Source organism: Pongo pygmaeus, chromosome 4 (genome assembly GCF_028885625.2).
Source record: "Pongo pygmaeus isolate AG05252 chromosome 4, NHGRI_mPonPyg2-v2.0_pri, whole genome shotgun sequence".
NCBI classification, from domain to species: Eukaryota; Metazoa; Chordata; class Mammalia; order Primates; family Hominidae; genus Pongo; species Pongo pygmaeus.
Genome location: NC_072377.2, coordinates 85,167,422 through 85,194,755, shown reverse-complemented (window position 1 = coordinate 85,194,755; position 27,334 = coordinate 85,167,422). Strand labels below are relative to the sequence as shown.

At 34.9% G+C, this 27,334-nt stretch overlaps 1 protein-coding gene across 25 annotated transcripts in view; it reads left to right on the top strand.

The window, feature by feature from the left end:
• Positions 1–27,334, top strand: part of SSBP2 (single stranded DNA binding protein 2) — a 336,920-nt gene that overhangs the window by 280,199 nt on the left and 29,387 nt on the right. For 13 of the 25 annotated variants that reach the window (XM_063665465.1, XM_054489474.2, XM_063665462.1 and 10 more), the window contains 4 exons: positions 3,276–3,342; positions 4,062–4,132; positions 10,770–10,861; positions 16,712–16,760. In XM_063665465.1, coding sequence (XP_063521535.1) covers positions 3,276–3,342; positions 4,062–4,132; positions 10,770–10,861; positions 16,712–16,760 — 279 coding nt within the window. The remainder of the gene's footprint in view (positions 1–3,275; positions 3,343–4,061; positions 4,133–10,769; positions 10,862–16,711; positions 16,761–27,334) is intronic. The other 12 variants (XM_063665469.1, XM_063665470.1, XM_063665468.1 and 9 more) reach the window with 1 other exon arrangement.

Here is a 27,334-nt window from a genome sequence, read left to right as displayed (position 1 = left end):
ATTCTGTGACAGTAGGCACAGATAGGATCCCTACTTTTGCAGAGTTTACAGTCTGGAGATACAGATAAGAAAACAAGTCATGGTAGTATTTAAGTTCTCTGAAAGTGAGGTATATGATCCTATAAAAACACATGAAAAGCCCTTACCTTCTCTGCATTGCCAGGACATGGCGGGTGTGGGGGGTGGGGTGGGGGGTAGCCATGCAGAGATGGCAAGATGAAGTGGCCAGTGTGGTTGGGAGACTGGTTATGTTGAACAAATAAATACACTGATTGAATAAATAAGTAATTGTATTGAGGAATAATAAATAACTAACATAGGCCAGGTTTCCCACTGTTGAAGAAGAAAATATTTACAAACCTAGAAAGGAAGAAGGCTAAAAATAATCCTGAAGTATCAGATTGGAATTGGAGTTGTTGAATTGATGTTGGAGAGTATGCATTTATGGTAGGTGTATATGCTATACACACACAAACAGACATAGAATTAGTCACAGATGCATGCGTGTGCATATATGCATGTACATATACACCTGCATAGATTTTCAAGCTTGGTGTTCACTGAGAGAGCCTAAAAATGATGCACCCAAGTAACAAGAACACCCTGAGAAGCAAGATCTTTATGCCTAAATGCTGTTCTCCACTAAAAGGAATTAGGGCCCTTTGGGGAAAGAGCTGATTCCAAGGCTAGGTCAGAAGAAGTATGAGGTGAGCCTGGAACATCTTACGCCATAAATTAAGGAAATGCTCAAAAATGGATGTGGGTATGTTATAACACACACACACAACACACACACACACACACACACACACACACCTGAAGGCTTCTTACTAGCCAAATCTGAGAAAATTTGACTATTGAAATAAATGATGATAGTAATAGATTACAACCCATTGAACAACATAGAAATCTGTGACTGAGTAAATAAGTGAATAAATAAGAAAAGCTTTTCCTTATAGTGAAATACCAACTAATAAATATAAAAAGAATGATGGACATGGAATGTCTCTATTTGACAGTTATCATAGTGGTTAGTTGTTAGTGGAGGCTACAGCTGATGGGTTGATAAAGGATTGATGAGGAGTGGAATATTGACAATCTCAGAATAGCTCTTATACTAAAAGTAATCAATTACTGTGTGGAAACCTGCAGACACCAGCACATTCAGATGATAAAGGTAACCATCACCAGTAGTGGGATAGATCAACATAATTTGCCCTCTAATGTGATACACTGAGAAAGGCATAGCGTCATTTCTCTGGTATTCCTGCTAAGAAAATATAACTTGAGTCTAGATCATAAAGAAACATCAGACACCATGCTGTAGAATTTAAGACCTGTTCTCTTTAAAATTGTTGAGGACATGATAGGTAGGGATAGAATAGACATAGCTAGGAACAATAGGAATTATTCCTGCTTAGAAGAACATGAAGAGACAGGACAACTAAATGTAACATGTCTTCCATGATGTTCTGGTACCAGAAAGGAAAAAGAAACATTATTGAGACAAATGGCAAAATTAATTGAGATCTTGGACTTGGATGGTAGTGTTGCTGTCAATGTTGATTTCCTGACTTGAAAGGCTGTATGGTGGTTATGTAGGAAATATTCTTGTTGGGGGAATTATACTTTGCAGTATTTAGGGGTAATGAGGTATCATGTCTTAGCTTGCTATTAAGTAGTTCTGAAAAAGATTTATGATAATAGATATATATTTATAGAGAGAAAGAAAAGGAGACAGGCTGATAAGGCGAATTCAGTAAAAAATGTTAACAGTTGGCAATCTGAGTCAAGGTATTTGGAAATTCTTTGTGCAGTTTCTGGAAGTTTGAAATTATACATGTGAAATTATACATGCATGCACACACACAAATATGTATACACACATATATATACACACACAATCTGGGATAATTCTTTTGTATGTATGTGTATACACACACAGTTATTCAATCAGCATATTTATTTGTTCAGTATAACTTGTATATGTGTATATACACACACACAAATGGAAGGAGGGCTTATCCTAGATTGAGGCTACAGGGAATAATTTTGTTAGGAAGTGATCCCTAAACTGAGATCTAAACAATGTCAGCAATAACTACTTAAGGGTCTGTAAGCTTCCTGAGAGGAGAGATTTTTTTTCAGTTTAGTTTTTATTTTGTCTTGTTTTTAGTGGTTGGCATTTAAACATTGTTGATTGAATGCATGAATAGGAAAAAAAAACTGAAAGAAGTTTGGTATGGCTGGAAGTTAGAACATGAGCATGGCAGTGGCAAGAAATTAGGCTGGAGAGGTAACCTGGGAACAGATAATGTAGTAGGATCTCAAGAAATATGTATTTGGTGTGCTTATAAGCAAAAATTTTGAAAAACTACAAAAATGACTTGGGAAATGGAAGCTATCTACTTCATGCCAAGTGATAACAATTTAGGAAACAGTTCTGATCTGACCATGTAAATTATTTAATGTTAAATTTCTTTTGAAATAGTTGAATATGTTAACTAATTGGATATAACTTTCATGCTTTAAGTTAAATTAGTGAATTTTTATGGAAATTCTCACCAGTTGTCAGGATTTTACATATATGTGTATGCTTATATACTTAAGATCAGTAGGTTTAAATCATTTATACCTTAATCCAGCTTTAAGTACTGCTGAGACAACTGTTAGAAACTTATGGTTCAGTATATATCCCAGGAAACAAACCCTGTTATGTTCATATCTACCATGGTCAGTTCTACTTTCCTTTTTCCGTACACCCAAATTGCTTAATTTATTTTTATTTTAAGTGTTATTTCACTAAAGAATTTCTTAGGGAAACTGTGACTACAAAACAATTTTCAATGGTCCCTTTGCATTTTCATCCTGCTGCTATGTAATCTCAAATGAGTAAGATATTCTGTAGAAATAGGGAATTTACATGTAAAAAGCAAAATTAGTTATTTCAGTATTCTTAGTAAATTAATTTTTGGAAAAGGCATAATACTTCTCAGGAAGAAATAGGACAGTTTTTGCGTAGATCTTTGCTCCCTTAAAATACTTATTTTATTTGTCACAAAATTGGGCAAAGTAGAATCTTTTTAGAACTAAGAACTTATTTAAGGTATACAAACCTGCAAAACTTATAAATGAATGTGAAATATAAGAAATCTTGAGAAATACTCAAATGCATTCTTGTAATTATCATACAAGCATTTAAAAGGAAATTGTTGAAAAACTTATTTTATAAATATTTACAATATTGCTCTTTATTTTTCTTAATAAATTGCTAGGCACTTGGAGGTGTCCCAGGAAGTCAGCCATTACTCCCCAGTGGAATGGATCCAACTCGACAACAAGGTGACTACTCTAAAGTAAAAGAGAAATTGATGTGCAGAACCATAGAGGAAATCTTTTCTCTCTTAAGGAAAATTGTATAAGTAAATCTCCTATAGTTATAGCAGTTGCATTTTTCTAGGTAACATGGCCAAACGATTTATATTTCCAGCTCACTTAATTATGCATGATAGTGAGGGTAGTGATAACATAAGAAACAGAATACATGAAGGTCCAAAAATCCGTATTTTAATTAAAAATTCTAAAACCTTTTATATAACATCTAACAAGTAGGAAGCTAAGTGATAATATCACTTATTATTTCTTTTGCCTTTTTCAGATAGAGGCCTTAGCCCATCTGAAAGATGAGCAGAAGGAAAGAAGGTGCTAAGCAGCAAAGGGCCTGATTAGTTTAACAATCTCAATAACCAAATCCCTCCAGAGATACTTAGGAACCACAGATATGTAATGCTCTATTGTACTGTTCCATGGAAAGAGGAGCAAATGGTGTTAGAGAATTAATTCACCACAGAATAGGGAGAAAATTTCAGTCAAGACATTAATAGAGAGTGTGGGTAGGTAGTGGTAAGAGGTGGAAAAGTGGTCTGGAAGCCAAGGTAAGATGGTGTCAGTACTCAGACTCTTGGTAAATGACACAGTAACACCCAGGAGGGAGGAAGCTGCTAGCCTCTGGTTTAGTACTCATGCTCATTACTTTGCTAATGTCTTCATACTTTTTTTAGGACATCCAAATATGGGTGGGCCAATGCAGAGAATGACTCCTCCAAGAGGAATGGTGCCCTTAGGACCACAGGTAAATAATCAGTGCATATTTACAATAGCAAAGATATGGAACCAACCCAAATGCCCATCAATGATAGACTGGATAAAGAAAATGTGGTACATATATACCATGGAATACTATGCAGCCATAAAAAGGAATGCGATTATGTCCTTTGCAGGGACATGGATGAAGCTGGAAGCCATCATCCTCAGCAAACTAACACAGAAACAGAAAAGCAAACATCACATGTTCTTCCAACAAGAACTCATGAACACGGGGAGGGGAACAACACACACCAGGGCCAGTCGGGAGGGTGGAGGGCAAGGAAGGGAGTGCATTGGGACACATCGCTAATGCGTGCAGAGCTTAAAACCTAGATGACAGGTTAATAGGTGCAGCAAACTACCATGGCGTACCTATACCTATGTAACAAATCTACACGTTCTGCACTTGTATCCCGAAACTTAAAGTAAAATAAATAAATAAATAATGAAACTGAACACTGAAAAAAATCAGTGCAGAAACCTAGATGCTGAGCTTTTTGCCTCCTTCATATATATAAACAAACTATGTTATTTGCTGGCTATGAGAATATGCATTACAGACTTCATATAACGTAGTTGTTAGACTCATGAGGATATAACATTTGTGACATGCCAAATCGATATAACAACAAACCATACTTTAACAGTGTGCTGTCATTTAAGCCTTTATTTGAGAAAATACACTGTATGGAAATACATTATAATTACTATTCAAAAGGTAACTTAACCTTTTCTTAGTTATGCTGAGGAGATGGTTAAGTTAAATAAAACCCAGTTGGCTGGGCGCAGTGGCTCACGCCTATAATCCCAGCACTTTTGGAGGCCAAGGCAGGTGGATCACTTGAGGTCAGGAGTTTGAGACCAGCCCGGCCAACCTGGTGAAACCCCGTCTCTACTAAAAATACAAAAAGTAAGCCAGGCGAGGTGGCAGATGCCTGTAATCCCAGCTACTCGAGAGGATGAGGCAGAAGAATCGCTTAAACCTGGGAGGCGGAGGTTGCAGTGAGACAAGATCGCACCATTGCACTCCAGCCTGCGGAACAATAGCAAAAACTCCGTCTCAAAAAAATAATTAATAAATAAATAAATAAATAAATAAATAAATAAAACCCAGTTGATTGAAAATATTAAAGGGTAAGTATAAAATATATTTCCATAAATCTTAAAGACCGTCATTGACAATTTATTCTTTGCAATCATATTTCATTATAGAATGGGAAAACAGTAGAAAACCATTTAGAAATAAATATTAAAATGGGTCTTATTTAACAAGCATAATACTATCAGGATACATCAGATGTTAGCTGACCTTCTCTATAAAATTTTCCAGAAGTATACACTGAGGTTGAACCTCTCCTAGCTGTTGGTGACATTTTAAGAGTGCTGTTCCAGGATATCATGCATTTTAGCTAAAACATCCTTTTGTCTCTCTTGGGAAAACTGCTTGGGGTAGAAATTAATTTTACAATGTCATTTTTCAAAGAAACTAATTTAAAATCCAGAATTTTAAATTTATACCTTGTGGGTCAGAGATTAACATGTCATAAAGCTGGTTAAAAGAATAAACTTATTCATTTTTCCTTTCCAAGAAACAGCATTATGAGCAGTACTTTAGGAGCTTGTTTTGTTTATCTACTTTTTAAAAGTTAAATTGATGTTTTGTTGTGCTCCCAACAGAGTAAAAAAAATTGAGAACTCAACACCCAGATAATATGACTTAGACCTACATACAATAATATATGTTGTATTGTATGTTTGTATTGTATATATGCATTGTTTCTAACCAACATATAACTATGTATATTGACTATATTGAAACAAGGGGTTCATTTAGCCAGACTTTTTGGAGATGCCATATTATAGGAAAAAAAAAAAAACCCATATAAATACAGTTCCAAGGAAAGAGGAACAAATGGTGTCACATAAATATATGTGGCAGCCTCAAAGCCAAAAGAAACCAGTTTCTTTTATTTAGGCTCAGTTATTTTCAATGGATTTTCTTAAGAGCTAATAAAACTCTCATTTAGATATTTGAATTATTCTTACCTGTTTCTATTCATATTAGGAATGATGATACATGTTAACCAATCATCATTAAGCTATTAATAATAAGACTGTATAAGTTCCATAGGTATTTTATTGGCTAAGTATATTTTTAGTCTTTAATAAACTAAGCCAACCAATCTGGCTGTTAAAGGATTTTTTTTCCAAAAGATTTTTTTAATAAATACATTTTAAATATACACAAAAACTTTGTGCCTGTAATTTAGTTATTATTCTTTATTCACTTATTTTTCAGCTAGCTGCTCTTTAAATGTTTATCATCTCTATTATTAGTATTAGATTTTAATACTTCAAAAACTAGAGTCTGATTTAAGAATCAGTTTTACAGTATTTACAGCACAGTAAATTACAACAGAAAATAAGACAGTTTCTATTTCTGGTAAGCTCTTATTGATGAGTTTCAATAGCTAAGTTTATTATATGTGTCAATTCTTTAGATTTTTAAAACCAGAGAGAATGGTTTATTTCATTTGGATTGGCAGTGTTCTTACTATTTCTATATAATATGATGGAAATTAAGTGTTCTGGTATGAATTTACCTCAGAAATAAGAAATGCCTACAGTAACTTTTTAAAATCACAATATAAAAAGTATAAGGATTAAAGGAAATTATTTATGCATACATATTGTATGTTTAAATGAAAGCAGGATTCATATTTATATGATAGTACAATAAAAAAAGGTCAGGTAAAATAATTTGGAATCAGGGGAATCTTATGACGTGGTATATAAAACATATAAACATATACATTATAAACTGTGAAATTTGTAATAATGGTTAGCTGTGTTTCTTGAGAGATAATGGAAAAACAACTCTCATAACAGACATTTAATCATACAGATGCTGTCCAAGAGCAGAAGATATCTGCCTTATTTTTAGCCATATTGTAGAAAAAGTCTGAAATATTGTCTCTAGATTTATGCACAAACAAAATACACATTTCTTTTTTAACATAGATGTTACTTCCGTAACTTTTTGAGCTTAAGATCAGTGTGGTACAGGGGGACAGTAATTATCTATTAGAACAACTGAATTCCTAAAACAAAGAAATATGTAAATCTAATTATTCTTAGATTATGTTGATTTGAGCAAAGTGTACCCATAGAATATAGTTAACATGTGATTAATACTTAATGCATGTATGAAGAAATAAAGGTTTGCCCCAAATCTAGGCATATTTTTCCCTACCCTTTAATCTATTTTAAATCTAAATACAGTGGTGGTACATTATTTTTAAAGTGAAAGTGTATTAGAACCTTTTCAATAAAAAAACAAAACTACCTATTTAATCAAGAAGAATATCTTTTCTAATATCATATATGAAACCAGTTTTCTACTTGGTTTTGTAATAAGATGTACTTAGCTAACCTGTGTTTTTAAGGGCAGTAAGTGCCATGTGATTAACCAAAACTCCCCAACTAGTTTTAGTTTCTCTGGAAATCTGAAGGATAAAGAAGTTGTATATGAATAGGAACATATGATTTCCAAATAAGATACTTGGAGTGGAAAAATGGTGAGGTGGCAATATATGTATGATAGGCTCTCATGTAAGGAAAAAGTAAACTGATTCTGTATTTTCAGATCTATGATGGGCAGTAGAATTTAGCTCAGAACAGGGAAGAACTTTCTAGAAATTAAATTGCCCAACCATGGAAAGACTTTATAAACTTTCCAAGCAGAGTCTGAACAGCCATTTTGTCAGAAACGTTGCAGTGGGAGAGAGATTAGACCAGATGGAATTGTATAGTTGCCATCAGCTTTAAAATTCAGTGATTCTAAATTAGGTCTTCCCATTCTGCCTTTGTTGATAGCACTTGGAAAGCAAGTTGTTATTCTTTCTTTTTGCTTTAGATTATTCACTAAATGAAAATATTTTGCAAATCTATCAAGCATATATTGAAAAATTTCATACTCATTTCCTAGGACAATTCAGTTGAACTAGCTCATCATTCATGGAAGGCCTACTGTGTGCTAGGCACCATACATGAACACTGGGTATACAAAGATGAGTAACATAGATATGCTGCCTTTAAGGTACTTATTATTTAGCAGGAAGTATAGATACACAAAGAAAAACTGTTATATAATGGGGAAAGTTTAGATAATAATTTACATACTTTTTGTGGAGCCATTACATAAAGAGGCAAGTAATTCTGTTAGCGTTGGGGGCTTTGGAAGCTAGTGAAAAGAGGACTCATTTAAGTTGGTTTCTTATTAACAATGGTAAAAGAAAAAAAAAAAGAGTTAGCAGTTACAGTTTTTGAGCACCAAATATCATGCTTTTAATTCACTAAGTACTATGATAAGTGCTTTGTATTTCATTTTATTCACCAACAAGCCTAGAAGGAAGATAATATTATCACTTTACAAATAAGGAAATTAAGATTAGGAAATCATTGGGAGAATCATTTGCCCAAGATCACACACAGAGAGATGCAGAGGCAGTGGGGCAGTGGCAACAGAGACTCAAACCATTGTCTACCTATGTCCAAAGCTATAAGGAAAATTAATGTTTTCCTTGATAAAATAAAACAGAGATCTTCTAAGATCAAAAATGAGGGGAAATAAAACAGAGATCTTGTAAGACCAAAAAGGAGGGAAGACTTTTCTTGTGAAACATTTCTATTATATTTTACCATTCAGATTTTGTTTCCAATGACTAACCTTTATCTCAGAGACCCCTTGCTAGTACTGCTGCTGCCACCACGATGCCTGATCCAGAGGTTAGGGGAAATAGGAATCCTTTTAACCAATGTCTCAAGTGTGAACAGAAATCATTCTATTGTCCCACAGCTCACAAATTTGGATATTTAAATAAGATTTCCTGAAAGTAAAAGTAAATAAACAATGAGAATAGCATGTAACTAGGTAATGTCATTTATCAACTGTAGCTTACACTCCGGAGTCAGTAGACCTGCTCTCTTTGATTTATTTCCTTGTCATCTGAGCACCTACTACTTAAAGGCCAGGGAAGATGAGTTAACATGAGTATAAAAGTCTATTATGTATTTCTGAACTTAAATCCAGTAGGTTGGAGGGTATGGTTGAGGGTAGGGAATAAAGATGAAAATTTTAGAAAATGAGGACAGGAAAGACAGGCTGGGGCTGAGCCTTGAATAACCTCATAGAGCCACGCTGAGAAGTTAAAACTTATTTGACAGGTAATGTGGTTCATCATAGCTTCTAAGTGACATGAGTAGAACTGAGTTTTAGAAGGATAGCTCTTGAGGCAGTTTGGAGAATAGATTGGGAGCAGGAGAGACTAAATCAGAGAAACAATTAAGACAGTGCAGTAGTCTCAGTAAGTGAAAAAGATTAGTAATAAGAGGAGAAAACTATTTCAAGAGCTATTTCATAGAATCAATGGACTTTGGTAACTGACTGGATATGGGAATTTGAAAGAAAAGGAAGAAACATCAGGGAGCTCCTGGAAATTCTTAACTTGGGCTATTGTGTGGAAGGTGATAGCACAGAAGTGAGTGAGGAAAGCAGTACAAAGAACTCAGTCATGAGAAGATAATATTGAGTTTACTTTTAGATATGTTGTGAGTAAGATGGTATCCAGATGGAAACAAATCCTATGAAGTTCAACGTATGAGTTATCTGGGAGCTTAGGAAAGACATCATGATCAGATATAAAGATTTGAGATTCCTAACATATAAGTAGTTGTTGAACAAATGGTGGCAGATAAGATTACTCATAAATGTGTTTTATTGAAAAGAGTGCTATAGCTAGAACTTGGAGAAAAGCAACATTTAAAGGGTTAGCAAAATAAAAAGAGCTAGCAAAGGAAATTGAAAAAGAGTACCCAGAAGAGTTGGAGGAACATTGCTATCAGAAAGCCAAGTGTGAAAGTTGTTGATAATGTCAAAATACATTAAGATAATAATGATAAAATTAGCCTTTTTGTCCCTATGGCAACTAAACTAATCTAATAACATGTACATGTTAAAACATTAAAATGTTTTTATCCTTTGAATGCACATGATAGATATTAACAGAAACTGATTGAGTCATATAATTCATGCATACGTATTTTGAATATACATTAGTTTTTATACATTTTTGTGTATTTGTATATTCATGCATTTCTGTGTTGGACATGTTATTTTGTGAACAGAAGTTTGCATTTAACTTTCTTGTGTTGGGTTCGCCTGTTTTGTTTTGTTTTCAGACTTTATGTCATTGTTCTGGGTCTGACAATTTCAAACATTGAATCACTCTTTTCTTTCAAAATTGAATTTTGGATTTATGATATGTTTCATTTGAAAATGTTTACTATTGTACATATCTTAGGATATTAATAAAATATATTGAAATATAATTGCAGCCGTACCTTAATCATTTAACATGCTCCAGTGATCATACATATTCACATGGTTTTAAAAAGACATAGACCAAAGTAATTGCTAAAATAGAAGCAAAAATACAAGAGTGGACCCCTCAGAGAATGAATTACACAGGCCTTATCCAATTGGAGTTATGTAGGGAAATCATTAACGTGCTCTCCTTTCTTTCCCCCCTCCTCTTTGGTTTTGTTTTTTTGTTTTGTGGTAGTCTGACCCTTGGTTATCATTACAGAACTATGGAGGTGCAATGAGACCCCCACTGAATGCTTTAGGTGGCCCTGGAATGCCTGGAATGAACATGTAAGCAATGTTATATCATATATTACATTATTACGTAGATGATATTTTATATATATAAATAATACCATATTATTCTATTTAGTAAAGTGTTCTATTTTCTGGCTTCTAAAGTGACATTAATTTGTAAAACAATTTGAGCACCTCAGTCTCTGTGTGGTATAAAAATGAACTAAACAAGAGCTGTAGCGTTTGCTTCATTTTCACAACATAATCTCTTATGATTTCTTTGTTCCCTTGCAACCTTTAATTTTTTTCATTTTCAAGTGCTATAAATAACAGCTTTTAGTCTATTTCATTTTGATAAGTACAGAGTCTCCATATAGTATATAAAGTATGAAGAGATGCTAACACCAGGACTTTGACTTAACTCTGTAGAAGTAGATAATTGAATACAGTTAACCTCATTTTTAACAGATACGTAGTGATTCTATGAGTGGAGTTTTTAACTCATAAATACATATCTCTACTTTTGCTTTGTTGGGACTACTGTCAACACAGGAAGAATTCTCTCTGGTAGTATACTATAATCTCTATCAAAGAACTTTCCATAGCATAGGATGAATTTTGTTTTGAAAAATTCCAGACACATTTAGATAAGGAGTAAACTAAATTTTTTATTGGAATGGCCTTTCCAACCCAAAGAGAGTAGTTTGTTTCTATCAGCCAATATAATGTAGTTTGTTAGGAAATTTTTCTTTTTCATTATCCAGCTTGCCCTCCAAGTCTTATATACACAAGGTTCTTGTTAGTGACTTTCGTTAATTCACAAGAGGATCAGTTTCATGGTATGGCCTAAAGAAAATTTACCAAAAGTAATGAAACTGTTCCATATAGGTTTGTGGGTGTCTCCTCAAGTATGTTTCCATCAGTTCGTGTTTTGATTACTTATATATCAAATTAAACAACTCTGCCATCATTTAATGGCATTGAAGATACACTGTGAAATAAACTCTTTTGATCTATGTCGGATTTTTTTTAAGTTTCCGAAGCCATTTTCATGGAAAGCAAATTTGCCTGAAATAGAAAATAGGTTAATAGGTGGGTACCAGCTAGGCTTAAAACTAACAGAACAGGAAGGAAAGTAGGTCAGATTTTCCTATCACGTCTTTTTACTTTTAAAGTAAAAATGGATACACATGAAATCCGACTCTTCTTAAATTCCTCAAAGGCTTGGCCTTGTATTAATGGTTGCTTCAAAAAAGAGTGAATGGCATTTTCTGCTTATTATGTCAAAAGCTGAAGCTCTTACCAATAGGATGGAGATATATATAAAACATACCCACTTGAGAGTCTTACTTTAAAATGCAGATTTTAAGGGGTATGATGTTGAATACCATGTATAAATGTAAGGAATATATATTTTGAATACTATAATCACCCCAGAATGATCATTCAATAAGAATGTATCTAATATCATTTGTACATTACTCTGCATTATAATTGGTCATATGGCCAACTGTAAATCCACTTAGTTTTCCCTGTTCAGAGAAAAAAAATTGTTTTTATATGACCATTGAGAGATTAAAATAACTGCTTCCAATTGTCTAGTTTCTTTCTCAGATATACTTAAGCATATACATTTGCATGCATTTAATTTCCTAGACTATGGAGACTAAAAATATGGCTGAAATTTTTAATATGATTACTTTTTGTTGATATTTAGGTTTAGGTGTCTTATTTAAGTTTAATCCCTAGATACTTTTAAGTATTTTCAATTACATCTTATTTTACTATTAATATAATACCTTCTTTATAAAGAACCTTTAAGCCTTACAGATTCTGATCTCCATTTTTTTGTTACTGTTTTCTTTTATGTAAGATCCTATACCATTTTTAGTTTTCGATAAATCAGGATTCCTTCAAGGACAATGAAATGTAAATATTTACATTTTTACACTTGTAAATATTTTCCTCTAATAGGGAAACTTCTTAGGTATGAATGCTCTATAAGAGTGTAACTATTATATTGATATTGGCCCCAAAAAAGCAAAGGTTTGTTTAGAGACATAAAAAGTGAAACATATTATCTCCATTGCACTCAATAGGGTAAGCTTTATTGAAATTCACTTTATAATGTATTATCTCTAAAACAAAGTCTAACTGTAATGTATACACACAGTATTCCTAACGTATTTGTAGCTTCATGTCATTAAAGAATTTTGCATATTCCTGAAAAACTGAAGAAAAAGGCATTAGAAGGGTGTTACCTTAAGCTCTGTCTTGAACTAACTAAACTATTTAAGTAACAAAAATATTTGTGTGTTAGGAGTTAGGAGGAACGTGCCAGAGACTCATATCTGGATAATTTTTCTTTAGCTTGTCGTTTTTTCTTATGTGCCATGAGAGTACGATGACAATAAAAAGTTCCCAGCCCTGGGCACTAAAGTAATTAAAGACTGTATTCCAACTGACAACTGTATTTCTTTATTGCAGAATAAATCATTTGGAAGTAAATTTGGTAACCTTATTGTTTAAAAAACTTTGTTCTCATGCTCTAAACTTAGGATAAATTATATTGTGTCACTGAAAAACTTACTTTCTATGTTTCTGTAACCAGTATTGTATCTTAGAAGCAAAAGCTAAATTTAAGTAATTTAAAGTAGCATTTATAAGTTATGGCCAAAATATAATTTTCTAATGCATTGTAGATTATTGTTTGAAGGACATTTGAATAATCATGTATTTCTAAATTAAATACATTTTTATAAGTTTCCAAAGAATTTAGGATTTAGTATTAAAGCACCCCTAACTCAACTTTATATACATTACTATTAAGCAATACTAAGAGGCCAAAAGGATTTCAGAGGATCTTCTTATTCTGTATTATCCTGCAGAATTATGAAGTTTGTGTAGTTATTATTTTGAAATAAAATGATAGTGAATTACAGAAGAAAGAGGATTTTTCAGGCCGAGCATGGTGGCTCATGCCTGTAATCCCAGCACTTTGGGAGGTCAAGGCAGGCGGATCACTTGAGGTCAGGAGTTTGAGACCAGCCTGGGCAACATAGGGAGACCCCATCTATACTAAAAATACCAAAATGAACTGGGCATGTTGACAGGTGTCTGTAATCCCAGCTTCTTGAGAGACTGAGGCACGAGAATGGCTTGAGCCCGGGAGGTGGAGGTTGTAGTGAGCTGGGATCCTGTCACTGCACTCCAGCCTAGGTGACAGAGCAAGACTGTGTCCCAAACCAAAAAAAAAAAAAAAGAAAAAGAAAAGAGGATTTTTCTCTTTGGTAATAGTGGTTGATTTGATTTTTGATTTCATCAAAATCAACCTCCTTACCAAAAAATGCAGACTTCTCCACCCAGGTTGGAGTGCTGTAGCACGATCTCGGCTCACTGCAACTTGTGCCTCTCCGGTTCAAGCAATTCTTCTGCCTCAGCCTCCTGAGTGGCTAGGACCACAGGCATGCGCCACCACACCCGGCTAATTTTTGTATTTTTTGTGTAGATGGGGTTTCGACATGTTGCTCAGAACGGCCTTGAACTCCTGAGCTCAAGTGGTCCACCCGCCTCGGCCTCCCAAAGCTTTGGGATTACAGGCATAAACTATCATGTCCAGCCTCTCTTCATTTTTAAATGAGGCTAACCTGATTCTACTGCAAACCATACTTCTATAGAAATTTTCACTCGAAATAATTCCTATGTTATAGTTTGTAAATTACTTTCTTAATAATACTGAGGGCCCTCAAAAGGAGTGGGAATTACTGAGCTTAACTAGTTGTTCTAATAGAACTACTCCCTACTATAACCCTCACTTTTTATAAAACACTTGTGAAACTTAAAGTATTTTCAAACACAATGATAATGTTAGGAGAAATTTAACTTATCCATATAAATTATTAATACTTAATAGTAAAATGAAATTTATTATGAAATACATAGTATGTTGGAACTAGATTGGTATTTATCAAATTGAAATATATAATGTTATGACATAAATGTAACATTTAATTTAATGCAATTAAATTAAATTACATATTATTTTAACATTTAGGTTAGCATGTTTAACATTAGACAAATTTGAAAATAAAAATAGTTTATTCTATTTATGCATCTTATTCATACAGTACTTGTTTGGTTATGATATTTCAAAATTATCTACATAAGATTATTATATATAAATTTTGCCAGGATCTGCATATGGTGTACTTTTATGTAGTTTTAAGATAAATGTTCCCGAGTTTTTTTTACTGTGTTTTATTTAACATCAAACAAATCATGTGGATGTACCTTACTACCCAAATGTTTTACTTGGTCAACACATATCTTATGTTTTACCTTAGATTCTGTCCATTAGGACACTGAATCCTATAGGTAAAATCATTTTTCTGAAGTGTTATAGTAATTAATTGTAAAATCATCATCACCATCATCATCTTGGAGAGGCAACAATTTCCAAAGACAATCAATACAAATGCCTCTCACCTTCTTTCTCCCTATGCACAAAATTTTATCAAGTCCCCACTGGTATCTTCTATACCTCAAGCTGAATTGGGAAAAAATGCCCTTGGGCATTCCTAATAGAGCCCAGGGACAGGACTCATTCCCTTCCCTGCTGCTCACACCTCTAGGGAATCTCAAAACAAAACTAAAAACAGCTCTAAATATTCCATGCAAACATGGGTAATATAATAACTAACTTGCTCAGCCTCTTTATCTAACATTTAGAACTAGCTTATCCAACCTGTGGCCCAGAATGGCTTTGAATGTGACCCAACACAAATTTGTAAACTTTCTTAAAACGTTATGAGATTTTATTTGTAATTCTTTTTTTTTTATTAGCTCATCAGCTATCATTAGTGTTAGTGTATTTTATGTGTAGCCCAAGACAATTCTTCCAGTGTGGCCCAAGGAAGCCAAAAGATTGGACACTCCTGATTTAGAATTTTAGGTTTAAGGTCTCTAGAATTGAAGGATTTTTTTTAATTAAAAATTTTCATTGTCTTAGTGATTCATAGGAAGGGGAATTTTAAATGACCCTAATTAGAGGAGACCGACTGACAGTAGTCTGCTTTTCATAAGACAGTATTTATTCAGGTACACAATTTAGTACTAAAGTATGAGGACAAGAGACCTTTTTGATTTAACTAATTGGGCATTAATTTTACTTTAAAAGCTCAGTGTCCTTATAAGCTGTGGAATACAGAACATTCTCCTTTACTCTAAAATGAAGTAATATATTGGCATAGATTATGTCCCATTTTTTCTAAGATTTGCTCTGGCCACTATCTGGACTGAAATTATGAGAACAAGAAATGGGATTTCTCACTTAATAGTAACTAAATCATCAGTAGCATTGAAAGATAGATTAATAAATATAAAAGTAATGTGTGATACTCTGTGGTTTTTTTAAAAGGCAACTTTAGATACCTTTTATATATTTTTATTTGCTTATAGCTTAATAAGATCAATCATTTTACATATATCGATATTTTACAAATTTTATTTTGAATGAGATACAGGAAGCTCTTATATTGATATCACAAGGTTATGGTTTATATTTAGTCATAACACTTTTCACTACAGAAGTGTGTTTTATAATGATTTCAGTGTATGTATATATTCACTCCTATGAGTGATTACCATCTTTATAACAATAACCATTTAATATTAAAATAAAACTGGGCTTTCTAAAAGCAGTTCAATGTGGGAAGAAAACTTTTCTTTTGGGGGACTTAATTAATATAAAAAGCTATTAAAATAAATATAAAGAGAATAATTTCAGTGCCAAACTAGAACTGCATGGTAACTGAATTGTAAATGTTACATTTTATGATTTGTCATTGATTATTGTGAAACCTTCAAAGCATAGGTTAAAATTTCATTTATCAAATTGTTTTGTAGGGGTCCAGGTGGTGGTAGACCTTGGCCAAACCCAACAAATGCCAATTCAGTGAGTATATATATATATATTTTTTAATATTTTGCATTTTGTAACATTTGACAAAAATCACAAAAACATTTTGCTTTTGAAAGCCTTACAATTGGTTGTAGTAACCCTTTTTTAAGTAATCATTCAAAAAGAAGTTTAATATAAATTTTAGAAAAAGTTGCATTTTTTTTGAAATTATGTAATTTTCTTTCACTTCAAGGTCTAATATAAACATGCATTCTATTGTCAACAAGACTTTCAAAAATAAAAATTGAAATAGTGTGACCTAAGTATATACTACAATAGCCTACAAATAGTGATCTGTATCATAAAATGGTTTGATCTTCTAAAATAACTATTAATAATCACTGAGTTGCCAAATACAATCAACCTGTTAGAAGAAGCCAAATTATTATGATTTTATTTGCTATATCAGTTACATCTAGGTTTGCTTTCTTGCTGCCCCAGAAAGCAAATGCACACTTACCTGTTAGCTAAATTGTCATTCTTGTACATCTCTCTATATACCTGACATCTTGGGAATTTTCCTTATATATTTGTGGCAGTGGTTTGATGGCACTAATATTTATCTCTCGTAATAATGTCAGAAATATATGCACAGGTTGAAAATTAAGCTATCGATCTTAAAATTAATATGATTTTAATGTTGTGATCCTGGAGATGTTTTTCCTTCTTGTCTTTGAAACCTTGAGTTCTTCGATATGTGAGAGAAGTCTGCCGTGTACATCTGTGTACTGTGTGTACTGCACAAAGGTTCCTGGGTCAAGGGAGTCAGTAGGAGAATGAAATACAACCTGTGATCCCCTTGTGAAGTCAATGGGCATCTACCCAAAGAGGATGCCTTTTGCTAATATGTACAAAGGTATCTTCATTGGCTAGCAGTGGCCTTAATGTTAAATGAATATGAAACTGATCCAGTGTTTAAGGTTAGGGTATAGGAAGAATCATCCTAAATCCATTGCTGTTTTGAAGCAGGAATCACTTTCAGCTCAAGTAAGTAACTGTCATATTTTTTTTAAATGTTAAGTCATGTTATCTGCTTTTCTCTTAATTTTAATAGCTATGATGTTTGCTAAGTAATTGAAATTATTTGAAGTGAAAAGAATGATGTTGCTTCCATTTGAGTCTTCAGTGTGCTATTTAATTTCAACAAATCTTTCTTCTAAAATAGTGTTTTGCCAGATTGTGTTGGAATAGAGTACCTTTACACCTTCAAAATTATTTTGGTTTGCTTACATGCTTTAGAAGAGTTTACTTCTTACAATCTATTAGCTTCTTACTATTTGACCTAACCAATTCATTCAAGATTTCACTTTAAAATGACACCTGTCTAGCAGGTCAAGATACATTTATTTTAACTTCCTCTTTAAATGCCCATAAAAAGAATGCAAGAAAACATTTTTTGTAACACAGAAAACTCTTCCCAGTGCCAGAATCTGGAAAGAATTTCCATTATCTGCATGTCTCATGAGGCTAGATGGAAAAGCACAACCAATGGCTTACCTTAACTGTGGAAACCTTCCCACCTAGAAGCACAAAAACCATTCTCTTATTCCTCATTGTCAGCTTAGCCAGTCATCCCTTTACTGCCCATTGCAGGCAGCCAGAGTACAATTCACACCCACCACTACTCACCTCTATAAGTACCTTCTTTTACACACTCATCCAAAGATCATATCTCCCACAAGGCACCTAGGAAGGTGGACAGGGTTTGAGCAGTTGATAGTGACAAGGATGTTTCATTGTACCAAGGGGGTATATTATCCAAGTAAACAGTATAGATGAGAAGAGAGCTCTGTGTTCTGATGACTTTCAGTTTTTTAGGTACTCCATCTCTAGGATTTCATAGCGCTGGGCACTGTGGGTAGGAGAATACGCTATAACACACTAGCAGTTCTGCATTATTTTAGACCCTGAGAAACATTAGGAATTAGGGTAAAAGCTGTACACATCAAACTGCTGTCCACCAGTCTGAAATGGGCATTTGACTAGCACACATGTAGGTAAGTAATGGAGTTGAAAGCAGTCTCCTCGATGAATGTATACCAAATGTGCAAACATCTACCCTTACTCAAAGTATGAGAATAGGGAAAAGAAGTGGAGGAGGCCTATCATTCTCTCTTTGGAGAGAGAAAGTAGTCATCATCCTGAGCATCCAAAGGAAAAGTAGACCTCTGAAAATGACCACTCTAAGAACAAGGGGGAAAAAATCAGAGATAACTGACGACTTTCTAGCAAAGACATAGGGCTTCTATGAAACAGAAGCAAAAAGTATTAAGGAGGTATTTTTCCCCAAAAACCATGGATCATTTTGTGGTGACAACTTATCCAAATTATGTTGAATTCCAAGTTTCTTAGACTTCCTGCCCATATTTAATATTAAAACACTTTTCAGTTTGTATCAATACAATTAGTCTCTGACTCCTCAAGGCAGCATATTAAAGTAGTTGTTTGTTTTGTTTTTGCTGTTTTCAAATATGTTTTGTTTACTGTATTTTTTCTTTTAAATGTTTATTTTGAAATAACTTCAGATTTAAACATTGGAAGAATACTACAAAGAATTTCCATACACCCTTCACCCAGATTCCCAATTGTTAATGTCTTACCACATTTGCTTTATTATTTCCTCTCTCTACATAAACATATGTTTAAACTGTTTAAATTTCCTGAAACTTTATCCCTAAATACTTGCATGTATATTTCCTAAAAAAACTAACACATAATTTTTTTATAACCCCAGTAAAATGATCAAAATAAGGAAATCAACTCTGATGTAATGCTGTTTTCTAATCTACAGATCTTATTCAGATTTCACTAATTGGCTCAATAATCTTTTCTAACAAAAGAAAATCCCAATTTACTTGTTACGTTCACTTCGTGTCTCTTTGTCTCCTTTAACTTGGAACAGTTTCTCAGCTTGTTTTTGTTTGGAGCGGGAGGTTGTTTGTTTTGTTCTTTCTTAACCTTGGAATTAAAAAACTCCAAGCAAGATTATTTAGAATGTATATAATTTGGTTTTATCTATTTCCTTCTGATTAGATTTAGGTTATATATATTTGTCAGGGATACTACAGAAGTAATTTTGTGGTTTTTGGCCGGGTGCAGTGGCTCACACCTGTAATCCCTGTACTTTGGGAGGCCGAGGCAGTTGGATCACGTGAGGTCAGAAGTTCGAGACCAGCCTGGCCAACATGGTGAAACCCCGTCTCTACTAAAAATATGAAAAATTAGCCGGGTGTGGTAGCAGGCGCCTATAATTCCAGCTACTCAGGAAGCTGGGCAGGAGAATCACTTGAACCCAGGAGGCAGAGGTTGCAGTGAGCCAAGATAGTACCATTGCACTCCAGCCTGGGCAACAAGAGTGAAACTCCGTCTCAAAAAAAAAAAATTCTGTTTTTCTCAATGCATCATTTCAGGAGGCACATGATGATTTGTCCCATTATTGTTGATGTTAATTTTGATCAGTTAGTTAAGGTGGTGCTTGTCAGGTTTCTCCACTATAAAATCACTATTTTTCCCCTTGTACTTATTAACTTAGAGACTTACTTTGAATGTACAGTAGGTCTCCTCTTCCTCCTTATACTTTCATCTGCTATTTTGGACATCTATTGATAATTCTTGCCTGAATCACTTTTTTACTTTGTTGGTTGCCAAATGGATATTTTTGAATTCTGTCTTTTCTTCTCCGTTTATTAGTTAGCTAACTGTAACAGAGTTGTTTTTTCTTTTCCATTCATATTCATTGATGTATATAAGATGTATTCATGAGTTATTTTATTCTGTGGGTTTAGGATGCTAAAATTGTTCCAAGTTTTCCCCTTTAAGTGGGATCACTTAACCTTTTAACATGTCCCCATTTTTCTCTGAGCACTTTGAAGCTCTTCTTATATTTTCCCAGTTTTAGCCCTGGAAACAGCCACTTCTTTAAGGAGCTTGGGGTTCTTTTACTGGATATTGGTATTTAGAACCCACTAGAGTAATACAACTTTTAGGGCCTCTCAACTAACAGAACTAGGAAATATATGTATGTGTATACACACACCCACACACGTCTGTACCTTTACCTATTTGTATTAAAAGCATGAGTGCACACTGATGCTTCCATTTCAGTCCATCCTTACAGGGTTCAGTCTAGCCTTTCTACTTTCCATGTTTATAAGTCACTTCTCTGAAAGTATGAAACCTGTCTGTCTTATCCATAATATATGTATTTATTGCCTAATCTTTGTCCACAATTTTGTCATATAAAAGTGTTTTGGTCAAAAATATTTTTGACACTCTTTTACATGACAGCAGGAAAAACATTTTTAAGGGCAAACTCATATTTTTAATTCCAAATAAAAGTTATGATTTTTATTTTTAATTTTCCTACCTCTGAGCATTACAGTATTGGTCTCAGATTCTTACTTAGAGGTTTATTTACGAACTCCCTAATTGTAGTTTTTTGTTTTTTTGTCTTTTTCACAAAGGATTCTGATCTTTGCACAAGTTCTGATCATTATCAAACATTTTATTGAAAATAGACACTTTTGATTACAAGGTCCAGAAAACCAGCCAAACTAGACTTATACTGAAAAAGAGTATTACTGGATCATATATCTGAAAAGTCCAGATATATTTATGGTTTTGAGCACACTTGGTTCCAAAAGTTTAAATTATGTCATCCTGAGTCCCACCCAAGCCACATGGGAAAAAAAAAAAGGCAGAAATAGTTTACTAAAGAAAATTAAAGGAATGGATAGTAAAAAAGGGGTTACGCATAAACAACAAAATGTTCAGTATAGCATTGTACTCATTAATTCGCTCACTTGTCAGGGGAAAAAGAGGAAACTCCTTTAAGGAAAATATGCATCTATTAATAGTGATTAAGCCTAAAGGAAATATGAACACATTACTCCAAATAGGCTCTGCTCTATACAAATAGGTGCTCATTTTTTTAAAAAGCACTAAAATAGAATATTTTTAATTTCATGTGGCACAGATAATGTCTTGATATTATCTTCCCTTATTTCTAGTAAACCAGTGCTTGTAAGATAGCTTTAAACTTCACAGTTGAAGAAAGGCACTTATCTAAAATGTTACAGATCATTTAACAAAATGAAAGTCCTCTAGTTACTTCTCTGCCCTCTACCACAGCACCACAATCATGGGTATTGGGACTCAGAATATTTCAGAATATTTGGATTCTCATCACAGCTTTTGAGTGATCTGTCTAGATTAGCCAGACAGTATGTGTGGCCCTTAATTTTATTCTCTGTCAAATAATAAGTTCTTCAAATTCTGTGTTTCTGACTTTCTAATCCTCTAATTTTGCTTATCTTCTACATCTTCATTTTTACCTTTCATTTCATCTTAATGAGTATTTAATATAAAGTATAGGGTAGGGTTAGAAGGAGGATTTAGGGATAAAGAGAAGGAAAGAGTTTTGAAGGTGATTTCAACTCTTTGAATCCAGGTAGCTGGCAGAATGGGAATAACACAACTGAGCTAGGATCACAGGAAAAGAAGCAGGTGTAGAGGTAGGCAATGAGGTTTGGTGGCTTTGGTTTTTGGTTTTTTTGAACGTTAAATTTGAAATATTTGTAGGACACCTTTGATTCTTCCACAATGCCTAATGCGTATTTCTATCCTTATACTTAACACGTTATAATTAGGATCTGTGATGTTCAGCCTCAGCCAGGTCCTCCCTGATGCTTTACCAGCAGTTTGTTTTTTTCACTCTTCCTTAGCTACTTTTCTTATCTTCCTCAGTGAATACTATTGCAATTCTTTATTCTCATTCTGCACCTACATTATGTTTGGCCCCTTCTCTATCAGCTAATTGTGTCATATTTTGCAGAGGAGAAGAAGAGACCATTAGATTAAAATTTCTTCAGATTCTGCCCTTTGAGTCCAATGTTATCAGACCTTTAGTCACTTTTCTTCCTTCTTACCTCAGAAATAGAAATATATATATATTTTTTTCTTTTCAATTCTGACCCTTCTGTCTATTCTCTCTCTCTCCCTTTTTTATTTTTATTTATTGTTCTATTTTATTTATTTATTTTTTTTTGAGATGGAATTTTGCTCTTGTCACCCAGGCTGGAGTGCAGTGGCACAATCTCGGCTCACTGCAACCTCCATCTCCCAGGTTCAAGCGATTCTCTTGCCTCAGGCTCCCAAGTAGCTAGGATTACAGGCACTGACCACCATGCCCAGCTAACTTTTGTATTCTTAGTAGAGACAAGGTTTTACCGTGTTGGCCACGCTGGTCTCGAATTCCTGACCTCAGGTGATCCACCCACCTCTGCCTCCCAAATTGCTGGGATTACAGGTGTGAGCCACCACGTCTGTCCCTATCTGTCTCTTTATTCTATTTCTTGTTACTTCTTTGCATATCCTACTTATTCACTCTTTCAAATGAGTCTTTAGTTTACGTCCCTTTCCGTTGACTGGAACTTTCCTCTAGTGCCATGCCGTGAACAAAATCCCAGGACAACCTGAAAGCCCTAGTTCTCCACTCCTCTAGAGTTGGGAGGGGATACCAGTACAAAAATTCTCTCAACCCTTCCTCAGTCTCCAGCCACCATCCCATGTCTCCCATACTTCCACTCCCTCACCACCTTCTCCTAGATAATTAATTCCTTGGCCTGTCTTTTTCATCACCATGTGGCAATGAAGTGCCTGAAACATAACAGGTAATGAATGGAAGTTTATTGAATTTACTTCTCAACCCATTTCAGTTCCCATGAAAGTCCTATTCTGAAGGTTATTAGTGACTTTCTACTTACCAGCCAAACACAGTGACTTACTTTCTATCCTCATCATACCTAACCTTTGAGATATTTGACTCCTTGGTTTTGTATTAATATCTTTTCTTTTTTCAGTTTAATCATGTTTCTTTAGTTTTCCATATTTTTATTACTTTTTTATTATTTACTTTTAGGTGTATCACAGAAAGGTAAAAAGCTTAAGCCTGACAGTGTTCAAGAATAAACCCAGGGCCAGGCACGGTGGCTCACGCCTGTAATCCCAGCACTTTGGGAGGCTGAGGCAGGCGGATCACGAGGTCAGGAGATCGAGACCATCCTGGCTAACACAGTGAAACCCCATCTCTACTAAAAATACAAAAAATTAGCCGGGTGAGGTGGCAGGCGCCTGTAGTCCCAGCTACTCGGGAGGCTGAGGCAGGAGAATGGCGTGAACCCCGGGGGCGGACTCTTCAGTGAGCCGAGATCGCGCCCCTGCACTCCAGCCTGGGCGACAGCGAGACTCCGTCTCAAAAAAAAAAAAAAAAAAAAAAGAATAAACCAGTTTAGATATTTCCTAATCACTGCATCTACTACATCCTTCTTTAAAATCTAGCTTGCTTGACTTTTTATATTTTTCCTGATTTTCATCCAGTCACATATCCACCATTCTTTCTCTCTCTCTTTTTTTTATGGGGTGGGCGGGGGACAGGGTCTCACTCTGTTGCCCAGGCTGGAGTGCAGTGGTGCAAGTGGTGCAGTCTCAGCTCACTGCAACCTCCACCTCCTGTGCTCAAGCAATCCTCCCACCTCAGCCTCCTGAGTAGCTGGGACTAGAGGCATATGCCACCATGCTTGGCTAATTCTTTTTTGTTTTTCGTAGAGACAAGGTTTTGCAATATTGCCCAGGCTCATCTCAAACTCCTCGGCTCAAGCAGTCCTCCCGCCTCAGCCTCCCAAAGTGCTGGGATTACACGTATGAGCTGCCATGCCTGGTCTCTACCCATTCTTAATTGGCAATGTTTTCTAACTACATTTCTTGGCTGCTTTTTTTTTTTTTTTTCCTTTTTAGTGCTACCATGTTGTTTCAACTACCAAAAATCTAGTTTAATCCTAGATCAAGTATCTTGTCCAGCACAAAGTAGAAATTTATTCAGTTGAAGCTGTATCCTTAGTCCTGGTCTCTGATACATTCTAGACCTGCATTTCTAAAAGTTTGTTTATCATATCTACCTCAGTGTCTTCTGGTACCTTCAAATCCAGTAATCAGACATTTCCCCAAACCTGCCCCACTTCCTGAATTCCCTATGTATAAATGAGTAGCACCATCATCTACCCAGTCACCAAGTTGAAAACCTAGGAATTATCTTAACTTCTTCCTTTCTTTGTCTGCCACACCCAGTTTGTCACCAAGCTCTGCCAAGTACTTTGTGAAATGACCCTCAAATTCTCCTACTCTTGCTTATCTTCATCAGCACTGCCTATCACTCTTTATCATCTCTTGCCTGGATTTTTTTCCAGTGGTCTTCTAATTTGTATTCATATTCCATGATGCCTCTAGACTTATTTCTCTAAAACATAAATTTAGGGCCAGGTGTGGTGGGTCATGCCTGTAATCCCAGCACTTCAGGAAGCTGAGTCAGGAGGATAGCTTGAGGCCAAGAGTTTGAGACCAGCTTGGAGAAAAAAGTGAGGCTCTGTCTGTACAAAACATTTAAAAATAAAAAAGGATTTTAAAAACATACATTTGAACATGTCTCTATAAAACCCATGACTCCTTATTTCCTACAGCATAAATTCATTCATAGTCTGACTGTGCAGCCTCACCCTTTACCACAACCCCCTATAAGCCCCACACTGTAGCAGCTATATAACATAGCATAGCATTTCCCAAATAAACCATGATTTCTTTTCTTTTTTTCTTTGTTTTTTATAGCAGTTCTTCTCTTTGTCTTTCTGATGGGCATCTACTCTCTGTAAGTCCCAGCTGTCCAGCTCAAATATATCTTCTGTACTCACATGGTACTTCTACCTATATTGTTATATTTTATGTCCTTTACACTACTGGTCCTAGGGCTAGGAGCCCAAATGCTGATTTTTAATAAAGACATCAAAGACTATGAAGTAGAAACAGCATAAGCCAAAAATAAAGAGCTTGACAGAGCAAAAAATTGAAAGAAATTGAACAACTAGTTGAGATAACATTTGTAAAAGTATTTTTAAATGTTTATTTGATTTAACTGTTTGAAGGAATCATGAAGAAGGAGAAATTAAAAGTATAAAAGGAGGCCAGGCACAGTGGCTCACGCCTGTAAATCCCAACACTTTGGGAGGCCAAGGCGGGTTGATCACCTGAGGTCAGGGGTTTGAGACCAGCCTGGCCAACATGGTGAAACCCCATCTCTACTAAAAATACAAAAGTTAGCCAGGCGTGATAGCAGGCACCTGTAATCCCAGCTACTTGGGAGGCTGAGGCAGGACAATCGCTTGAACTCAGGAGGCAGAGGTTACAGTGAGCCTAGATCATGCCGCTGCACTCCAGCCTGGGCAACAAGAGCGAAACTCCATCTCAAAAAATAAATAAATAGAATACAATAAATAAATAATATAAAAAGAGCAAGGACTTAAGAATGAGATAGTTGGGAAAAGCTACCTTTGGAAATAAAGTTTTTTTTTCCTATCTGGGATGATACATGAAAATTTAAATCTATAAATAATAGAACGTTGAGCTGAAAATGAAGGTATAGCAAGAGCATGATAGCTTCAATATATGACAGGAAGACAAAATATTTACTCAGGGTGGTGTAATCACCATGAGTGCCAGCTCACAAGAGTCCATTGTTAAAATATTCAGGAATTTCATGAGCTGTTTGTTAAACCACTGTTAGCTTAAAATCTGCCATGTGGGAATATTTACACCACGGTAACTGGCAAATACTATAAATCAGGGCTTTTTTCCCCCATGAAGTTTACTGGGTTTACTGACACATTACCAGTAAGCTTCAAGGCTTTCATAAAGGCTGAGCCAAAAATGCTTCCAGATATTTGTTAAGATGAGGTAGAAGTTGGAGAGGATGATTACATTTTGGATCTTGTCAACCTTGTTTTGTGTTTCTCTCCAGGAAATCTGTGCTTTAAAACAGAAAGGTTGGCTGGCTAGAGGGTGATCAAAGAAATGGAAATTAACAAAGTAGACTTTATGGTAATGAATTTAAGACATTGGAGAGAGGAATAAAATGTTGACAGTGTCATGAAGGAGGGGCAGAGGCAATTTAGTTATAAACTAATAGAGAAATAATGTACTAAGTGAACATGGTAGAATTGTGATGCAAGGAAACCCTGGTTGGAATATAGAGTAACTTTTGTTAAGTGTCATGAGGAATAAGAAAGATGTCAGGCAAGGGAGTTAGTTGTTCAGTAAAGAGTTCTAGGATATGACCATACTCATAAATGGAGGAGAGGGCAGTATATTGTAAAGTAAAGCAGGGCGGTGAACTGTAAATTCCAAAGATCTAAAGGCTAATTAGATTGTATCTTAAAGTTACTTAAGAATAATGATAGCAATATAGAGTGACAGAAGAACATGAGCCAAGTGCTAAAGACAGAGAGAGATGAAATTGGTCCTAGGAGCCAATAGATAAATTGGTGGTTTGGAAAGGGCAGACTCACATTTAAATAAAGAGAAGTAGGCCCGGCACAGCGGCTCATGCCTATAATCCTGACACTTTGGGAGGTCAAGACAGGTGGATCGCTTGGCTCAGGAGTTTGAGACCAGCGTGGGCAACATAGAAAAACTCCATCTCTACAAAAAATTAAAAATTAGCCAGTGGAGCACGCCTTAGTCCC